Source organism: Callithrix jacchus, chromosome 13 (assembly GCF_049354715.1).
Source record: "Callithrix jacchus isolate 240 chromosome 13, calJac240_pri, whole genome shotgun sequence".
Classification (NCBI taxonomy): Eukaryota; Metazoa; Chordata; class Mammalia; order Primates; family Cebidae; genus Callithrix; species Callithrix jacchus.
In genome coordinates, this window is record NC_133514.1 from 37,731,205 (window position 1) to 37,751,102 (window position 19,898).

The 19,898-nt window shown below is 37.6% G+C and overlaps 1 protein-coding gene across 3 annotated transcripts in view; it reads left to right on the forward strand.

Moving 5' to 3' along the window:
- KCNU1 (potassium calcium-activated channel subfamily U member 1) overlaps window positions 1-19,898 on the forward strand; it is a 144,954-nt gene that overhangs the window by 59,951 nt on the left and 65,105 nt on the right. For all 3 annotated transcript variants that reach the window (XR_008475938.2, XM_035270261.3, XM_054243837.2), the window contains exons 15-18: window positions 1,566-1,678; window positions 2,027-2,098; window positions 6,339-6,428; window positions 6,564-6,658. Coding sequence is in view for 2 of the 3 variants with exons in the window: in XM_035270261.3 (XP_035126152.1) it covers window positions 1,566-1,678; window positions 2,027-2,098; window positions 6,339-6,428; window positions 6,564-6,658 (370 nt within the window). In the remaining variant the exon portion in view is untranslated. The remainder of the gene's footprint in view (window positions 1-1,565; window positions 1,679-2,026; window positions 2,099-6,338; window positions 6,429-6,563; window positions 6,659-19,898) is intronic.

The following is a 19,898-nucleotide window of genomic DNA, read 5'->3' on the forward strand; positions in this document are numbered from 1 at the left end:
TTGGTTCTCGGTTCAGAGCATTGCCTTAAACTTAAATTTAGATTAGATCTGATCCAACAGGCTTACTTGAGCACCCAGACTCTACTATCCAAATTCCCCCTATTTTCTTTTCTGATCTTTTTAAAACTATCTCAGGAAGTCTTCTCCATCCCCAGGTTATTATTTTTTATCTTCTTTCAAAAATTGAAACATTTATAAATAAGCCAATTTCTTTAGTTATTAGAAATTAAATAGTGGTATGAACCACCCAGTGATCAGAGTCCTCCTCATGAGAGGACTTTAAGAAAGTGAGAAAAGGAAGAAGATTCATTGAGCTGAATCTTGGTGGTGGAAGCAGGCACTGGATTGCCCGAAATAGTCTGTCTTTTTTGGTAGGGCAGAATCCTTTGTCTGTGTGTTTGTTTTTGTCTTACTTTTCCCATGCAGCATCATGACCATCTGAAGAGAATTTCTGAACCAGCCTTATCTCTACACAGCACAGTGCTCCTAAAGGTTTAGAAATTCAAGATTTTCAGCTGAGAGTGGTGGCTCACACCTGTAATCGCAGCACTTTGGGAGGCCAAGGCGGGCAGGTCACAAGGTCAACAGATGGAGACCATCCTGGCCAACATGGTGAAACCCTGTCTCTACTAAAAATAAAAAATATTAACTGGGCATGGTAGCACACACTTGTAGTCCTAGCTACCAGGAAGGCTGAGGCAGGAGATTTGCTTGAACCCGGGAGGCAGAGGTTGCCATGAGCCAAGATCACACCACTGCACTCCAGCCTGGCAACAGAGCAAGAGTCCATCTCAAAAAAAGGAAAAAAAATGGAATTTCAGATTTTCATCTGAGATTCTGGGCTTTAAGAAGCCTGTCTTGCTATATCAGAGCAGTATGGTGGTGATTCTCATGACAGTAGGTGAAGAAGGGTGAGGAAAGGATCTTAGACAAAACGTCAGCCATGAGTTCCTAACAGCCTTTCTGTTAGGTTCAGTGCATTTAGCCTTTATGAGATATCTTTCTCCTTTCGCATCTCCCATTTCTCTAGAAATATACTGTTTGCCTTGATTTCTACATTCTCTCTCTTCCGTGTATCAGGATAGCCCTTCAAGTTCATTTGAACTTGTGAAGGGTTCTGATACTGGGCAGAAGTCTGAGTATTTGCTTCTTTGAGGTACATGGTTAGAAGAAAGCTAAAATGTTTTAAACCAATTTTGAATAGTCATATCCAGAAAGAGGTAATTTAGATTCCACGTTAGCCTTACCATCTGATTTTTACTAACTCAAAACCTGAAATCAGGAGTGGGCAATGGAGAATTCTCACTGCCAGCAAGGAAACTTGAATGCCATCTGGGAAGAAAATAAGTCATAATGTGTCTGCCTCATCCTGAACTCTGGTGAAAATAGTTGAGATGGAGGATGGAGTTAACTTTTTAATTATTCCTTTAACATGTCTCTAGTTAGGCACTAAGATAAATCTCCTTTTAATAAATCGTTTGCTGCTTAACAGAATATGCAGTGTGAATTCTAACATTCCACCTTCCTTGTCATTTTGCTTCATGTGGCATGACTGTGTATTCCAGGTTTCTCCCAAACAGACCTGGCGGAAAGATTTCTTGAATGGCATGAAGAACAAAATTCTGACCCAACGTCTTTCTGATGACTTTGCTGGAATGAGTTTTCCTGAAGTTGCCAGGTAAGTGAAGTGAAATACTTACCTCATTTTTCAGGCAACATTCTTTCAACAAGGTTCATTGAGGGCTTACTGTAGGCCAGGCTCCATTACACACTGAACATCTAAGAATGGATTGCCCAGGGTCCCTGCCACTTAGAAGTTTACGGCTGGGGTGGGGCAATTTCATCTCTTTCCTGGTTGGCACATTGACTCTTGGTTACTTCAGGTGTATTCCCTTACAAGGAATGATTCCATATTGGGAGATGTTGGTTTCCTCCTAGGCACAGGACACAGAGTGTTAGTTATTTTCTTGTTCACTGGTGCCCTTATGTTCTCCCTCTCCTTACGACTCCTCTTCTTTCTTCCCAGGCTCTGCTTTCTGAAGATGCACCTCCTGTTGATAGCCATTGAATACAAGTCCCTCTTCAAAGATGGTTTCTGGTACCAATAAGTCTGCTCATCTTTTCAGTTCTTTTTTTTTTTTCTGGAGAATCTTTGTGATTAAGCCTTTTTCCAAAGATGCAGCCATAACTAAGCTTTTTTTCCATTTGTGGGTTTGTTGAGAGGCAGCCTCTGGGGCTCCTTGGCTCCCTTGCTGTGGGTCATACAGTGCAGTCTGATGGCTGAGGCTAGGGTGGTAACCCTTGTAGGTAAACACTTCCCCTTTGTTCCTCAGACCCTGCCCCAGTTCTCTCTCAGGAGCAAAGAGAAGAAGAAATGGTCACCTATTCAGATCTGTTTTCCTCAATAATATTACCAGATCTTGACCATGAAATAATACTACAAAATTGAATTATTTGTGATAAAAATGTTCCCACAAACACTGGCCATGGAAAGTAAAGACAAGGCCAGGCATAGTGGCTCATGCCTGTAATTCCAGCACTTTGAGAGGCTGAGGCAGGCAGATCACTTCAGGCCAGGAGTTTGAGAGCAGCCTGGCCAACATGGTGAAACCCCATCTCTACTAAAAATACAAAAATCAGTGGGGCATGGTGGTGCACCTTGCCCTGTAATCTCAGCTTCTTGGGAAGCTGAGGCATGAGAATTGCTTGAACCTGGGAGGCAGAGGTTGCAGTGAGCTGAGATCACACCACTGCACTTTAGCCTAGGTCACAGACCAAGGCTCTCTCTACAAAAAATAATTTTTAAGAAAAGTAAATGATAAAATATGGCAAAATGGAAATCTGACTAGCCTACTGGACAAAGGCTATTATTGATAGAGTGGATAAAGGAGAGGTAACATCAGCAGACATCAGCATTTCCCGAGAACCCATAAGTAAATAAATATGAGAGTAAGAGAAGTCATCACATAATGCAAAATAAAATTCAGAACAAATGAAATGTACATTAACCTAAATGGGAGAAAAGGGGGGTAAAGAAAGACAAACAGATACCATAATATAGAGAAAAAAGATGCATAAAGAAAAGGGACTTAAATGGGATGAGGGCAAGAAATACTGTATGTTGGCTCATGTGTCCATTTTAGTGAAAAATTAACTTGTGCTAAATAGGAGTTAACAGACTAGATTTTGATCCTGACTATTTTGCTGGCTCTGTGATTGTGAAGGATTCATCTTTTGTAGAATGAGGAAATAGAGTTAATGACTTTCTCACACACCTTCCAGTAGAGTTCATGAGTTTCTCACACACCTTCCAGTTCTAAAATTGACACTACCAGAAATTCTAAAATTTTAGGAAAACATTCAAAATGCAATAATTTGAAATTATATCAGATGAACTATAAAGGAATTATTATATGTGGAAGGTTGAAAAGAAGAAAAGATCTGAGTTAAGAGGATGTAGAAGGCATCTGGGCAGAAGACATCAGTGGGATATTGTAAAAAGGAGGTCACAAAGAAGAGAATAACAAGCAATACGTCTGGCTGGCTAAGTTCTGTTTAAAAATCCCGCCATGCTCAAGAAAATCTCAAAATCAAAACCTCTGAATGTAAATTTCTGCATAAATGGGCCTCCTACTAGAAACAGGTCATAGTAAAAAGGGTAGACCTGGAATCATAAGCGAGGTAGTTTGGGTTTCAGACTGGCCTAAAATTTTTATCAAGTTTTAGTAACAACTTTGGCTTTCAACCACCTGGGCTATGTGTCAGAATTATTTACCAAATTTTAAAAGACTTACAGATTCCAAAACCCCACTTCTGACTGTGCAAAATCAAAATCTTCAGGGGTGAACCTGAGAATTCTTTCTCAAGTCTCCATGATATAATTTGTTCATTCACTGGAATTTGGAAACTACAACCACATGCCCTTAAGATCCTTTCCACCTCTTAACAATCTAGATTTCTGTAAACTTTATTAAGATGACTGTTAGGAAATCACAGACAAAAAACATGAATATTTATTTAGCAACTAATCCCACGTAGGTTTAAGAAGTCCTGTTTACCTCTCAGCCCACATGTGCCCCGATGAAAGGGGGAGCTGCTGAAACAGGGTTATAACTTTGGCTTCTCACTGGGAAGTCTGGTGAATAAGAGGAATTAACTTCTGATTTGGTAAATGTATTGATAATAACATTCTTTTACATGATCGATACTTTGTGACCAACACTACTATAGACACATTACATATGTTAACTCTTGAATAATCCTCACAACTGTGCTGTAAGATGTTATTATTAGTCTAGTTTTACAGAGGAGGAAGCTCAACCCCAGAAAGTTAAATCGTTTTCCCAACCTCACACAACTCCCAAGTGCCAGAGCCAGGAGCTGAACTCAGGTACTCTGGCTCCAGCGCTGCGCTTCTGTCACCATCCTGTAGTAAATTCACTGCTGCCATTATTGGTAGAAAGAAGACTGCACGTTTAAATATCTGGGCTTTAAGCAAATACATTGAAATTCTGGGGAAAACCTATCTTTTCTCACCTTTTAATTCCTCTTCTAATTGGAAAGCTTGAAGAGATCCTAAAACTCGCAAAAGGCTTGGACAATTTTATAAGAGTTTTTCTTAGGGATTTGACCCCAGTCACATAGTGTAATGATTTCATTCCAGGAATGAACATTCTCTGACACAGCAACCGGGCAAATCATAAAGAGGGAATCACGAATAATACCACTTTAGGAAAATCCTTAAGAGAGGCTCACCTCTTTTCTCAAATACAATTGAATATATATTTTATTGTGAGAGTATCTTCATAGCTAGATATTTAATATGAGTTCAGAGAAAATTCTCACCTTTAAAAAAAAAAAAAAAAGGAGGAGTGGCTGGGCCCGGTGGCTTACACCTGTAATCTCAGCACTTTGGGTGGCTGAGGCGGTGGATCACCTGAGGTCAGGAGTTTGAGACCAGCCTGGCCAACATGGTGAAACTCCATCTCTACTAAAAATACAAAAAGTTAGCTGGACGTGGTAGCACGTGCCTAGAATCCCAGCTTCTCAGGAGGTTGAGACAGGAGAATCGCTTGAACCTGGAAGGCAGAGTTGCAGTGAGCCGAGATGGCACCATTGCACTCCAGCCTGGGCAACAAGAGTGAAACTCTGTCTAAAAAAAAAAAAAAAAAGAGACACAACTGAGACACAGCTAAGCATGTATCTGCTAGTTAGTGAGCATCTGCCGATAATATTTAAGGGGTCACAGCTGTATTTTCTTTTCCTTCCAAAGTTAAAACCAGTTATTACACTCATTAATATAAGTCAGCAAATACTCAGAAAAGGCCATCCATTGTTTCAGGTAGTAATCTTCCTGAACACAGCTATACAGCCTGGGTCTATTCTTGGCATAGGGCTGTGCAAGCCCATTTATTTTTGTGAGGGTTCTCTAACACTTGCAAGATGTGAGTATCCCAACAACAGAATAAGCTTTGCCAGAATTAAAACTTCACCTCATTTCAATGTGAATACAAGATGAGGGATGATTTTTAAAAGAGGAAATAACTTCCATTCTGCAAAAAAGAAATAAGGAGAATTATAGGATTGTAAGACGTCACTATATTAGACATCTGAATTGAAGGAAATAAAGGCAGGAGATCATGATAAACAGGAAGAAATGTGGGTAATTCTAAAAACCATAGCAGAGTAATGCATCAAAGAGTATCATGGACAGAAAATAATAACACAGTATTCTCAAACACATAAACCACAAGGAAACAGAAAATCAAATGGTTCAAATAATATAATAATAGAAATAATTCACGTGGTTTCTGTTCTCAAAAATCTTGCAGTCAACATAAACAAAAGTGAAGTCAAAAGAAATGCACAACCTCAAAAACTGCATAGGTGAATACAAGGAACTTTTGAATCCAGCTGGTTAATTCAATATTAATTTTAAATGACAAGTGGTCTAAGGAAGAACACTACTAGGCTGATGCTAGGCCTGGCAACTTCATGGTCTTGGCGTATTTGTCATTTGGTAGCTTAAATCAGCTAGGTGTCATGCACATGAGTTGGTTGGACCATCTCAGATGCATGACACAATCCGGAAGGAGCATCACTGCACAGATCCGCTGCGTGTTCAGCTCACTGATCAGATTGTTCCCTGGCTCCCCTTTGCATAGTTAGCCACAATCAAACAAAGGATTACAAATGTCAAATTCACATTCACCAGCAGTAAGAGGAGATTGAATCTGATTAACTTAGCAACTTAGAATCCATTCATCATAACAGAAAGAAGCACCAACTGCCACTGAAATCAGAGGGAAACATTACCGTGTGTTTGTTTTCGTTTCCAGTGGTCTGATACTAAATCCACCTGAACAAGTTAAGATACATAGGAACACATTAGGGTTCTTTATTGCTGAAACTCCAAAGGAAGTCAAAAGGTAATTTTTTTATTACTTTATGGGGGTAAAGCACTAAAGTAAAAACAGCTTAATGGGAGTCCTACTGAGTCAGCACCACGCCTCCTTGTTGTTAAGACTCACATAAGTCATTCTTGCTTTTCTTTCCTTGTCCAGAGCCTTGTTTTACTGTGCGAACTGTCACAATAATGTGTCTATTCCTGAGCTAATTACAAACTGTGGCTGCAAAAGCAGAAACCGACAGCACTCAGGTAATTGCACTTTATATCTGGCTGTCCTTAGCTCAGCCTCTAGGGAACTACCTGGGGAAAAAGAAGAGGGTTCCATCTCTTAAAAGGCAATGTCCATTTGAACTTAGCCAGGAAATGGAGGCACTTCCTCACCGGCCACCTGAGACATGAGAATCAGTGTTTTGGAGCTGGAAGAAACCTGACTAATTATCTAATTCAATTCCTTTAAAGGGAGGCAAATGAATTTTAAGACATCCAGGTCATTGTCCAAAGTCACATAGCCAGTTAGTGGCATCACCATACTCAATCCCAGGCATGCTGACTTTCAGCCCATTGCTTTTTCATGATTTCACAGTTTTTCACAACTTTGGACTGAAAACTCAACCTATTACTCGACTGTTTTGTTGGCCATGAGGATGCTACCTCATGAATATACCTGAGTACTCTGTTTCCTTAATGGATGGCAAGAAGTTTGAAGTTTACTCATCCTGACTTGCTGCTGAGGGAATGTAATTTTCTCTAACTGAACTCAGCAGTTTACCAGCAACCCTTTCCACTTAATAACAGAAAAGGAAAAATTAACTAAAGCATCACTTAGTTCCTTCTGGTTTAAACCTTAGCCTCATCCAAGTACATTCAGACTCTTAGTGTAAAACCCCAGTGTTTCAGAGTTTAAGTTTAGTCAATTCAAAATATGAATTTTCTATCAGGACTATTTTCATTCCTAAGGTTCTTATTCTCTCCTTCTTTCCAGAATGTTATTTAAATGCAAGAGTAAGCCAACTTAGCATCATGAGTGTTCTTACAGTGAGCCGCAAGTCTTCACTGATTTCTCCTGAGGTGTCTAATTAACTTTGGTCTGTAGTTGTCTCCTTCCGTCACTTCTGCATCAACGACCAGTGAATCGGCTCCTCTTGGCTTTGGGTCAGGCTCTATCACTTGTTACTGAAATCCATTCTCCTAGGCTTGAAATCTGCAAAACCTTTTCAGTATTCCTTGTCCTTTCATTTCTTTTAAAAATTTTTTCCTATTACTTTTAGTTCATGTGTAATAATTACATAGATTTTTGAAATACAGAGTGATATTTTGATATGGATATACAGTATATAATGATCAAATCAGGGTAATTAGTATATCCATCTGTCACCTCAAACTTTTGTCACTTTGTGTTGTGAATTTTAAACCCTTCTAGTCTCTTGAAAATATGCCTTAAATTATAGTTAATTATGAAGAACACTAGAAATTATTCCTCCTGTCCTGCTGTAACATTGCATCCTCTAACCAATCTCCCCCCTTCTTTCCATCTCTCTCCCCTTCTCATTCTTTAATAACCATAATTTGACTCTCTACTTCCATTAACTCAGTTGTCTTTTAGCTCCCATGTATGGGTGAACATGTGGCGAACCTAATGTCCTCCAGCCTCATCCACCTTGCTGCGAATGACAGGATTTCATCCTTTTTAATGACTGCATAGTATTTCATTGTTTATATATATATATATATATATATAACATTTTCTTTATCTATTTATCTTTTGAGGAACATTTACGTTGCTTCCATAACTTAGTTATTGTGTATAGACCTACAATAAACATGGAAGTGCACATATCTTTTTGATACACTGCTTCTTCTTCTTTCCCTTCTTCTCGTCCTCCTCCTCCTCTTCCTCCTCCTCCTTCTCTTTCTGATAGATATCCAGTAGTAGAAATGCTGGATTATATGGTAGTTCTACTTTTAGTTTTTTGATGAATTCCTATATGTTTTCCATAGCAGCTATACTAATTCACACTTCTACCAAGAGAGTGTAAGAGTTTCCTGTTCTCCAAACCCTTGTCAGCAACTATTGTTGTGTTTTGTTTTGTTTTGTCATTTTGATAATAGTCATTGTAACTGGAGTAACATGACAGCTCATTGTAGTTTTGATTTGCATTTCTCTGATAATTAATGATGTTAAACATTTTTATATACCACTTGTATGTCTTCTTTTGCAAAATGTTTATTCAGGTCATTTTCCTCTTTTTAATCAGATTATTTGTTTTTGTTTTTGTTTTTTTGGCTATTGAGTTCCTCGTATACTCTGGATATTAGTCTCGTCACATAAATGGTTTGCAGATACTTTCTTCAGTTCTAAAGATGTCTCTTCAGCTTGTTGATTGCTTTCTTTGCTGTGTGGGTTTTGGGTTAATACAGCGCCAACTGTCTATTTTGGGTTTTGTTCCCTGTGATTTTGAAGTCTTAGTTTAACATCTTGAACCATTATTTTCTTCTAGTTGTTTTGTAGTTTTGGGTATTTCATTTAAGTCTCTAATCCATTTCAAGTTCGTTTTTGTATGGGGCAAAAGAAAAGGATCTAGTTTCATTCTTCTGTATATGGACATTCAGTTTTCCTGGCACCATCACTAAAGAGGATCCATTTCTCACTTAGTGTGTTTGTGGCACCTTCGTTGACCTAATGTCATTTTAGTGTCTCTGCTGTTTGGGATTTTGAACTCTCCTCCTGTATATGCATTTGTATGTCAGGATGTGGGAACCTTGGTGGGTTTCTCTCCTCATTTCTCCCTGTTTACAGACACTGTCATGTTTCTTCTGTGATCATCTTGCATTGTTGCTAGACGCACTTTAAATAGCACCCCACTGAGAATCCATATGAAGAGTGAAGCATCTCTCTAATTTTTCCTTGAATGTCATACAAATATCATATTTTCATTGGCTAGTCACCCCTTACTAACCTGAAGCACTGCATATATGCAGGGGGAGGTGGAGAACTGGGTTCTTTCTCAGAGATCCAGGTTCTGTCCTATCTTTAGAACATCTTTATTCAGATATAATTTAAATACCATGAAATAAGTATATATCCCATTTAAAGTGTACAATTCAATGAGTTTATTTATACAAACACAGTTGTGTAGTCATCACTACAATTTTAGAACATTTCCTCACCTCAAAAGAAAACCCCCATACCCAATAGAAGTCACTCCTCCAACTAAACCCACAGCGGGTGGAAACCACTAGTCTACTTTCTGTCACTGTAGATGTACCTATTCTGGTCATTTCATTAAAAAAAAAAAATCCTATAGTTTGTGGTTTATTGTATCTGGCTCCTTTTATTCAGCCATGCTGTAACACGTATCAATATCTTATTTCAACTGCCACAGCGGCTCACGCCTGTAATCCCAGCACTTTGGGAGGCCAAGGTGGGCGAATCACTTGAGGTCATGATTTCAAGACCAGCCTCACCAATGTGGTGAAACCCTGTCTCTACCAAAAATATAAAAATTAGCTGGGCATGGTGGCACGTGCCTGTAATCCCAGCTACTTGGTAGATTGAGGCAGGAGAGTAGCTTGAACCTGGAAGCAGAGGTTGCAGAGAGCCGTGATTGAGCCATTGCACTCTAGCCTGGGTAACAGAGCGAGATCTCGTCACAAAAAACAAACAATCTCATTTCTTTTTCTTGCTGAATATTTTTCTGTTGTATTTTTCTTGCTGAATAACATTCTGTTGTATAGATCTATACCTCATTTTCTTATACATGACCTGTTGATGGATATTTGGGTGGTTTCCACCCTTTACATACTGTGTATCATGCTGCTATGCACTTTGGGGCACAAATATCTGTTCAAGTTCCTGCTTTTGATGCTTTTATCTATACACCCAGAAATAGAATGGCTAAATCAAATGCAGATTCTGTTTCATTATTTGAGGAATCACCACACCATTTCCTTCAGCAGCTACACCATTTTATATTCCCATTGGAAATGCAGAAAAGTTCCAATTTTTCTACATTCTCGCCTATACTTATTCTTCATTTTTAAAAATAATGGTCATCCTAATGGTTGTAAAGTGGTATTTAAGAGGGTTTTGACCAACCTAAGGTGAGGAAGATTTACTGCAAAACTTTATTCTAAAAATTCTGCATTTTTGACTCTTACATTTAGATCTGTGATCTTTTTTCTTTTTTCTTCTTCTTTTCTTTCTTTTTTTTTTTTTTTTTAAGGTAGGGTCTCACTCCATCACCCAGGCTGGAGTGCTGTGGCACAGTCATGGCTCACTGCAGCCTTTATCTCCTGGGTTCAGGAGATCCTTCTGCCTAGCTTCCAATGTAGCTGGGACCACAGGAGCACACCACCACGCCCAGCTAATTCCTGTTTTTTTTTTTTGTAGAAATTGGATTTTATTATACTGTCCAGGCTGGTCTCAAGCTCCTAGGCTTAAGTGAGCCACCTGCCTCAGTCTCTGAAAGTGCTGGTATTGCAGGCATGAGCCAATGTGCCCAACCTCTATGATGTATTCTGAGTTGATTTTTGTGAATTGTGTAAGAAAAGGATTCAACTTTACTCTTTTTATTGTGGCTATCATTTATTCAAAGACTATTCTTGTCAAAAAAAAAACAATTGACTGTAAATGTCCGGTTTTATTTCTGGGTCTCAATTGTATTCAATTAGTCTACATGTCTAACCTTATGCTAGTACCACACTGTCTTGATTACTATAATTTTGTAGTAAGTTTGACACTGGGAACAATAAGTCCTCTGACTTTGTTATTCTTTTTCAAGATTATTTTGTTTAATCTGTGTGTCAGCATTTTCATGTGGATTAAGATCAGTGTGTTAATTTCTGAAAGAAAACTAGCTGGGATTTTAACTGTGAGTGTATTGAATCTATAGATGAATTTTGGAAATATTTTAATTGCATCAAATCTTCTGATCTGTTGATATGGTTTTGCTCTGTGTCCCCACCCAAATCTCATCTTAAATTGTAATCCCCATGAGTCAAGGGAGGAATCTGGTGGGAGGTGATTGAATATGGGGGCAGTTTTCCCCATGCTGTTCTTGTGATAGTGAGTTCTTACGAGATCTGATGGTTTACATAGATTCTCTTTAATTTGTTTCAACAATGTTTCATAATGTGTAGATCATAGGTTTTGTCCTACTTTTGTCAATTTGATTACTAAGTATTTTATTTTTATTGCTATTGTAAATGAAATTGTTTTCTTAGCTTTATTTTCAGATGGTTCATTTGTAGTACACAGAGACAATTAATTTTTGTATATTGATCTTATATTCTGCAACCTTACTGAATATGTTTATTAGTTCTAATAGTTTTTTGATTGTCTCTTATTTCATTTGTAGCCTAATTGCCCTGGAAGAACCATCAGTACATTGTTGAATAGAAGTGGTGAGAGCTTATATTTTGTTCCTGACCATAGAGGGAAGGCATTCAGTCTTTCACCATTAGTTATGATGTTGGCTGTGAACTTTTCATAGATGCTCTTTATCTGGTTATGGAAGTTCTCTTCTATTCCTAAATTGTTGAGGTTTTTCTCATGAAGGACTTTGCTATTTCTCTTTTTTTTTCTCATGAAGGACTTTGCTATTTCTCATTTTTTTCTTTTGCTTTATTCAGATAATTATGTGTTTTTTGTATTTCATTCTATTATGGCATGTTGCATTAATTGATATCCAAATGTTAAAGTCATCTTGTGTTTCTGAAAGAAATCTCACTTTGTCATAGTACAGAATCCATTTTGACACATTTTGAGTTTGTTTGCTAGCATTTTGTTGAGGAATTTTTAATCTGTATTCAATACAAATGTTGGTCTTTACTTTCCTTTACTTGTAGGTCTTTGTTTGTTTTTGCCATCATGTTAAAACTGACCCCATAGAATGAATTGGAAATTCCCTACTCTTTTAGTCTTGGGAGGGTTTGTGAAGGGTTAGCATTAATTCTTCTTTAAGCATCTAATATAATTTTACTTGTCAAGCAATTGGGGCCTAACTGCACATTTTTTATTATTAATCAACATCTTTACATGTGATAAGTTTTTCAGGTTTTCAATTTCTTCCTAAGACAGTTTTGGTAGTTCTATCTGTCTAGGCATTTGTTCATTTAATATACATTATCAAATTTATTGACCTGTATCTACTCTTATGAGTATCCATCTACTCATATAAGTATACATGTTGCATACTTACGTGTACATGTTATATACATAAATATTGCTTTAATTTCTTTTTTTTCAGACCAGTATTTATAATCTTTCTTTCATTTTTTTTATTTTGGTAACATGAATGTGCTTTTCAAAAATAACAGCTTTCTTAATGGATTATTTCTAATCTTTTTCTATTCTATAATTGACTTATTTTCATTCTACTTTTTATTGTTTCCTTCTTTCTTGTAGATTTGGGTTAACTTGTCTTCCTTTGTTCAGTATCACCTAAGAAGAAACATTAAGTAAAGTACTGATTTCAGATTTTGTCTTTTTTAAAAGAAGAAATAAACGAAGCAGCCAGATGCGGTGGTTCACACCTGTAGTGCCAGCATTATGGGTGGCCGAAGGTGGTGGATCACCTGAGGTCAGGAGTCTCTTACCAAACTGGCCAACATGGCAAACCCCGTCTCTACTAAATATACAAAAATTAGCTAGGTGTGCTACTCGGGAGGCTGAGGCAAGAGAGTCATTGAGCCCAGGAGGTGGAGGCTGCAGTAAGTCAAAATCATGCCACTGTACTCCAAGCTGGGTGACAGAGCAAGAATTCTCTCAAAAAAATACATAAATAAATAAGCATTTATATCTAAAAATATTCCTCTAAGTACCTTTAAGAGCATGGTGTATTTTTGATGTGTTATATTTTCATTTACATTAATTTAAAATACTTTATAATTTCCCTTGTGTTTTCCATTTTCTTTTTCTGCATGTTTTTGACCCATTATTTAGAAAACTGTTGTTTTTACTTTCACATATTTGTGAATTTTCCTAATTTTCTCTTTTATTGTATTCTTATTTAATTCCGTTGTAGTTGGAAAGCATACTTTGTATGACAAATTCTTACCATTTTTTTAAGACTTGCTCTATTGTCTAATACATGGTCTATCGTGGCGACTATTCAAAGTATACTTGGGAAGATCGTGTATTATTCTGTTGTTGGATGGAATGTTATATGGATGTCTGCTAAGTGTAGTTGGTTTATAGGGTCAGTTAAGTATAGGCTGGTATATGTATATATGATTTCTTATTTCTTCATGTGGATTTGAATTACTGCCTAATGTCCTTTTATTTCAACCTCAAGGAATCCCATTACTATTTATCGTAGGCTTTGTCATGTATCAACAAGACCTAAGTTCTTGTTAACCTTTAAAATGCCTTAATGTATCTTTTCTATTTGGAGGATAGTTTTGCTGTTAGATTCTTTGTTGGCAGTTGTTTCTCGTTCAGTACTTTAAACATTTCATCCTACCTCTTTCTGGCCTCTATTGTTTCTGATTAGAAATAGCTTTCAATTTGATTGGTCATCCTTTGTACATGATGAATCACTTTTGTCTTGCTGATTTGAAGATTATCGATCTTTGAGTTTCACATATTTGATTATGATGTGTCTCGATGTATGGATCTCTCTGAATTTATCCTACTTGGAGTTTATTGAGCTTTTTAGTTATATAGATGAATATTTTTCAACCAATTTGAGAAATTATTGGCCATTATTTTTTCAAATATTTACTCTACCCTTTCTTTACTCTCCTTCTGAAACTTTGATTAAATCTTTTGGTACACTTGATAATGACCCAGCAGTTCCTTAGGCTGTCTTCATTTTCCTTAATTCCTAAGACAATTTCAAGCATGGTAAAAAACTGTCCCTATGTAATATTCTGAAATACCTATCATCTATATGGTAATTCAACTGAATGCTTGAGTCTAAAGAATATTGTTTCTTAAAATGTCTTCAAGACTTTATTTTGGGACTGGAAATTTAAACATGAACCCTTTCCATTCAATAAAAATGTGAATGTAAGGGATGAGTCTGACTAAATAGAAAGAGAGTCCCATTAAAAGAAGGGCCTCTAAAAAAGAACAAGATAATACACCAAAAAGTATAATCTCACTGCACATATCATCCTATTATATGTAAATTTGGTATAGTTTCATGCAGTATACATATGCCTGTAGACACAGTGTACAAAACAAACTTTCTGTAAATAAATTACACTTACAAGGACACACATGCATATACTTCTGTCCTGCAAACTAAAATGCTTTATAAACATAAACAATCATCCCTATTTATCTGACTTTTGTGACTTTACTATAAATACTTTCTGTATAAAAAGGAAAATTCTGCCTTCATATTTGTAGACATGCCAAATTTTACCCACTTCTATGACATGTATCTTATGTTACCTAGGGGATACATTAATGAGACTTTCAATTTACAATCTAATTTCTTAGCTTCAATGTGGTCACGATACTCTTCAGAATCTTTCATAACTCTTATAATAGAATTATTTATTTTTCCTACCCTATACTGATCCTGAATCACGACTATTACCAAGTCTATTTCAGTCCAGCCAGAATTCTATTCATCTGGTGCTGAGATTCTAAAGTAACAAGCAACAAGCGAGCAATTGTTACTGACTTCAGTTTACCAGATGATGGCAGCAGAGTACCGTGAGATGCTCACAGATCCAGCCACTAGGGAATGGATTGGTGCGTGAAGTTGAATCCGGAGATCCTGGTTCTAACCAAAATGTACATTATTTTAGAAGGGTGCTGCTTAGCCACATAGGTTTAAATGTCATAATAATATTTGGATATTCTCCTAGAGAATTCACTTTCAAAAAGGACTTAGGAACTTATCCATAAATGACAACATAGAAAACTTACAATGATTGAATTAGTACAAATATCAGGTTGAATATTTTATGGTTTTAGGGCCAGTTAAGAGTATCCTCAGTCCACCTCCTTCAAATATTTATCTCTCTAATGAGTTCGTTAAATTTCCTTGGTCCCATCTCTTTCTCCCTTCTACTATATTCAGTGAGAACTCAGAAGACTTGAGTTGTGATCACAGTTATCCCACTAATTACTGTGGTTGGGGACAGGCATGTTAGCTTTTGGAGTCTCAGTGAAATCATCTCCAAAGAGGGGAATCCTCGTTGTCTCTGTGGCCCTTTTCCATTCTGATGCTCTACAATTCTGAATCGCTCTCTTTTTATTACTTCAGTTTTGGTAAACTAGAACCACAGTAGAGATTCTCCACTTAAATTCATAATAAAATACTTTACAGAGACAGCATAGAGTGGTGGTTAAGAACATGAATTCTGCATTTGTCACTTACTAACTGTGACTTCAGGCAAATTATTGAAATTTTCGAGGTGCTTCAGATTTTTTTTTTTTTTTTTTTTTTTTTTTTGAGACAAAATCTCTCTCTGTTGCCCAGGCTGGAGTGCAGTGACACAATCTCAATTCACTGTAACCTCCATCTCCTGGGTTCAAGCAATTCTCTTGCCTCAGCCTCCTGAGTAGCTGGGACTACAGGTGTGTGCCACCATACCCGGATAACTTTTTGTATTTTTAGTGGAGATGGTTTCACTGTGTTAGCCAGGATGGTCTCTATCTTCCGCCCTCATGATCCGCCTGCCTCAGCCTCCCAAAGTGCTGGGATTACAGGTGTGAACCACCATGCCTAGCCCATTCCCTGAAGATTTTTGTGTTCAGAGCATAAACACCACTAGGGCTAAGCCTTCCGAGTAGGAGGAATAATTGTCTTTCTGACCTTCTGCTTAACGGAATTAGGTAAGGTATTGGGCATAAAGTTTTCCAGCTTTAACTCTCCAGTTCACTACCTGCTATTTCTTTATTGCAGTTTCTAACACCTAGAATTTAAGAACAGTAGTATTTAACCAGGGCAAGGAGGGGTGCATAAGAATCTTTACATGTGATAGAGCAGAGGGAATGGGCAATTTGAAAGTAGCCCTTAGGAAAGTTGTGTCCAAATTTTCCAATCCCTGCCCCTTGAGAACTGTTTCAGAATCTGCATTAAAATGCTAATAGGGCCAGGCACGGTGGCTCACGCCTGTAATCCCAGCACTTTGGGAGGCCGAGGCGGGTGGATCACGAGGTCAAGAGATCGAGACCATCCTGGTCAACATGGTGAAACCCTGTCTCTACTAAAAATACAAAAAAAAAAATTAGCTGGGCATGGTGGCGCGTGCCTGTAATCACGGCTACTCAGGAGGCTGAGGCAGGAGAATTACCTGAACCCAAAGGCGGAGGTTGCGGTGAGCCGAGATCGTGCCATTGCACTCCAGCCTGGGTAACAAGAGCGAAACTCCGTCTCAAGAAAACAACAACAACAACAACAAAGCTAATATTCTGCACTAGAGTCAAATCTAATGGAAAGCAGAAATCCGAAAAGGAAATTGGAAAGAGGATGCAAAAGAAGTTAGGGACAGGAAAAGAATGATAAGAAATGGGTTGAGTAGGTTGTCCAAATATGGATTTATTCTACTTTACAGTTTTATGTAGATTTGGCCATGGGTTACTTTTTTCATAAACATTTCAGACTATTAATTGACCTTTTCAAGAAGGAATTACCTCAACCAACGTTTCTTAGGGAGGAGAACTCCAAATGCGTCAAGTAGAATGTAGCTACCCTCATAAATCTACCAGCTCATCTTTCCAGCTTGGCTTATTTAAGCAGCAATGAAGAACAGTCAGAAGTCCCAATGGCCTTAGGTCAGGTAGGAGAAAGAACAGAAGATGGTTCCTGCATGACTCTTTTTCTTCTCCAAGAGTTCAGGGATCACGTCACCAAATTTCAATAAAAAGAAAAGCAGCTTGGTAACAAGTCTACAAAGACCCTACACAGACATATTGCACTCCTATATATTTGAGTCAGTTGCAATTACTCTTCTAATGGTACAGTTGACTATGGCTTTTCATGATTTCCAGTTTAGAAATATCTCTGCCCCAGCTCAGGTCTTCTTCCTCATCCTAGTGATTATAATAGCTTTCTACCTGCCATCCCTGGCTCTGGTCTTCTTTCATGCTAATCCATGCCGTTTTTCATAGCCATAATAATCTTTATGATATTCTGATCATGAATGGATACATAAATAAATAAGGAATAGATGGGTGACTGCTACCCCATTTCTGCAAGACTAATGCATGGGCTTTCTCTGTTGCTCTGTTGCGTTTTCAGCTTCTAAAAGTAGTGGGTTTTATCTAGAATATGTAATGTCACTTTTTAGAATATGTAATGTCACAATGAGTGGTAAAGTACTACATTTTATAAATAATTGTAACAATTTAGCTATTTTGTAAATTGGAGAAGATTGGGGATAATTTGAATAATATAGGCATTATTTTCACTCATTTGAACTATGATAAAACTTCTTGAGAGAGATAGAAATAAGTAGAATTATTGCTATCTATATGGAAATCACATATGAGGCATTTCTTAAGAAGCAGTCCTATCATGTATTCCAGAAAAGGAAAGATTTGCTTGTTGCTCTCAAGGAAATCACTTCTTGAAAGAGAAAGATAGCCAAAAAGTTGGCCATGTATGTAGAAGAACTTTCTCTTTTTTTCTAGTCATTTACAGGTCTCAGATTCCATGTCTTTTTTGGTATTCAATGCTTTATCTATAAGGTATCCATAGGGAAGTTATGGTAAGTAATGACAAGACATTAACAGTCCAGCTAAAGTGTTAGGAAAAATTCATTTCAATTTTTCTTGCCTAAAATATATTTTAAAAATTATTTGCACACTGTCAGCTATAGGTAGGTAGGTAGATACATAGATAGATGATAGATTGATAGATACATAGAATATAAATAAATAAAATGATTAAACAAAATGAAATCAGAGAAATTTCACTGCTTATCTACTGCCTTCAAAAGGGAGTCTTCTTTTTTTTTTCTTAAGTTTTTTCCTCAAATACTTGAGGCAATATTGAAACTGGGGATAAACTGTTGCAACGTCTTTATCTGCCTTATCTTGCAACCTGGTAAATAAACAATTTTCAACTTTCTTTTGAAAGCCATTAGAATTACAAAACTTAGAGCTGGAAGGAATCAGAAGAAATCACTTGGGCCAGTTTGTCCTTGACCTGGTCAACACCAACCAGAAATGTCAGCAATCCCTATACAAGCTGTTCTGTCCACCCCCAACACATGCACGTTCTTCCATAATTATGAAAGCTTCAGAAGTTATAAAAATCATTAATGTGTTTTCAGGTGAGGTTTTAAGAGTGATTCAAGGGAAGATTCAAAGCTTTAGTAAAAATTTTGAGATTCACAGAAAGTGGGATAGACTCACCTATCCCACTGATAAGTGGGATACTTCCCCCAACCCTCATTTTTTTAAACAGCTGACAAATGTTGTTGGCTGGAGAGCTAGGCTTTGAGAAAAGGAGAGACCAATTTGGACATGTTGTCTTAGACATCTCCTAATTCAGTTTCCATCACAAGCAGCCAGCCTGTTGGTAACACAGCTAGGCCTTGCGCAGATTTCACTTTGGGTGTTCCCTTCCCAAGCCATTCCCCCTAGGGCAAAAGGTAACCTCGAAATAAGGAAGTATCAGTCAAGTGAAGGCTTCTGAGGATCACAGGTAGAGTAAACTTATTCCAAATCCATCTCTTCACACACCTGAGTGATGCCGTCACCGCCAATTTAAGCTGAGAAGTCACATATCCAAAGGATGTCCTTCTTCTTCCAGGGTATGTTATGACTCAGTTAAGGTTTATGGATTAGAATGCTTCAGAAAAAGTTACATCAAAAGAAGGAGGGATACCAAGACATTTTTGTGTCTTTTTCCGTCTGCCACTGATCAAAATGGGGTGATATGTGGGATTAGGGGCTTGTCTTACATGAACGTCCCACCGTGGCTAGTCTAAATACAGAAATAATGCTTATGTTGAGACAGTAGGAAAGGTCATGTCTCCTTTCTCCACTTGGGCGGGCAGGGGAAGAGGAGTATCAGTGATGACTGCCTCTTGATGTGGTCCATCTCCTTGGGAACCTCTGCTCAGACACTCTCATCTCTGATCAGCAAGCAATCAGGTTCTGGCAAGCATATTGCACAGGGTCTTTAAAAACCAAAGAGAAGCATTTAGCTTGCAAAGCATTATTTAAAATGTGGTTTTAAAAAATCACAACAGCAAGTGCAAATTCTTATTGTCTGACAATGCCTATCTAGCCCGGTGGGTTAAAAATGATTATGGGGCTGAATCTGGGTTCGAGAATAGGAACTGCATGATTACATATCAACATACAGGTTCAGGAAGACGTAATGGCTCACCTGTCACATTTCCATATTAAAGTGGCTTCATGGTACACATTGAATCTATTAATTTCAAACATTCTTGCATGTATCCTTATAATCACCCTTCAAAGTCATGGTATCCCCTTTGCAGCAGAGAAAATTATTTGCTATTATTTCCAGATTTGGAAATACACAAAGGCTTCAATATGCATCTACTGTAA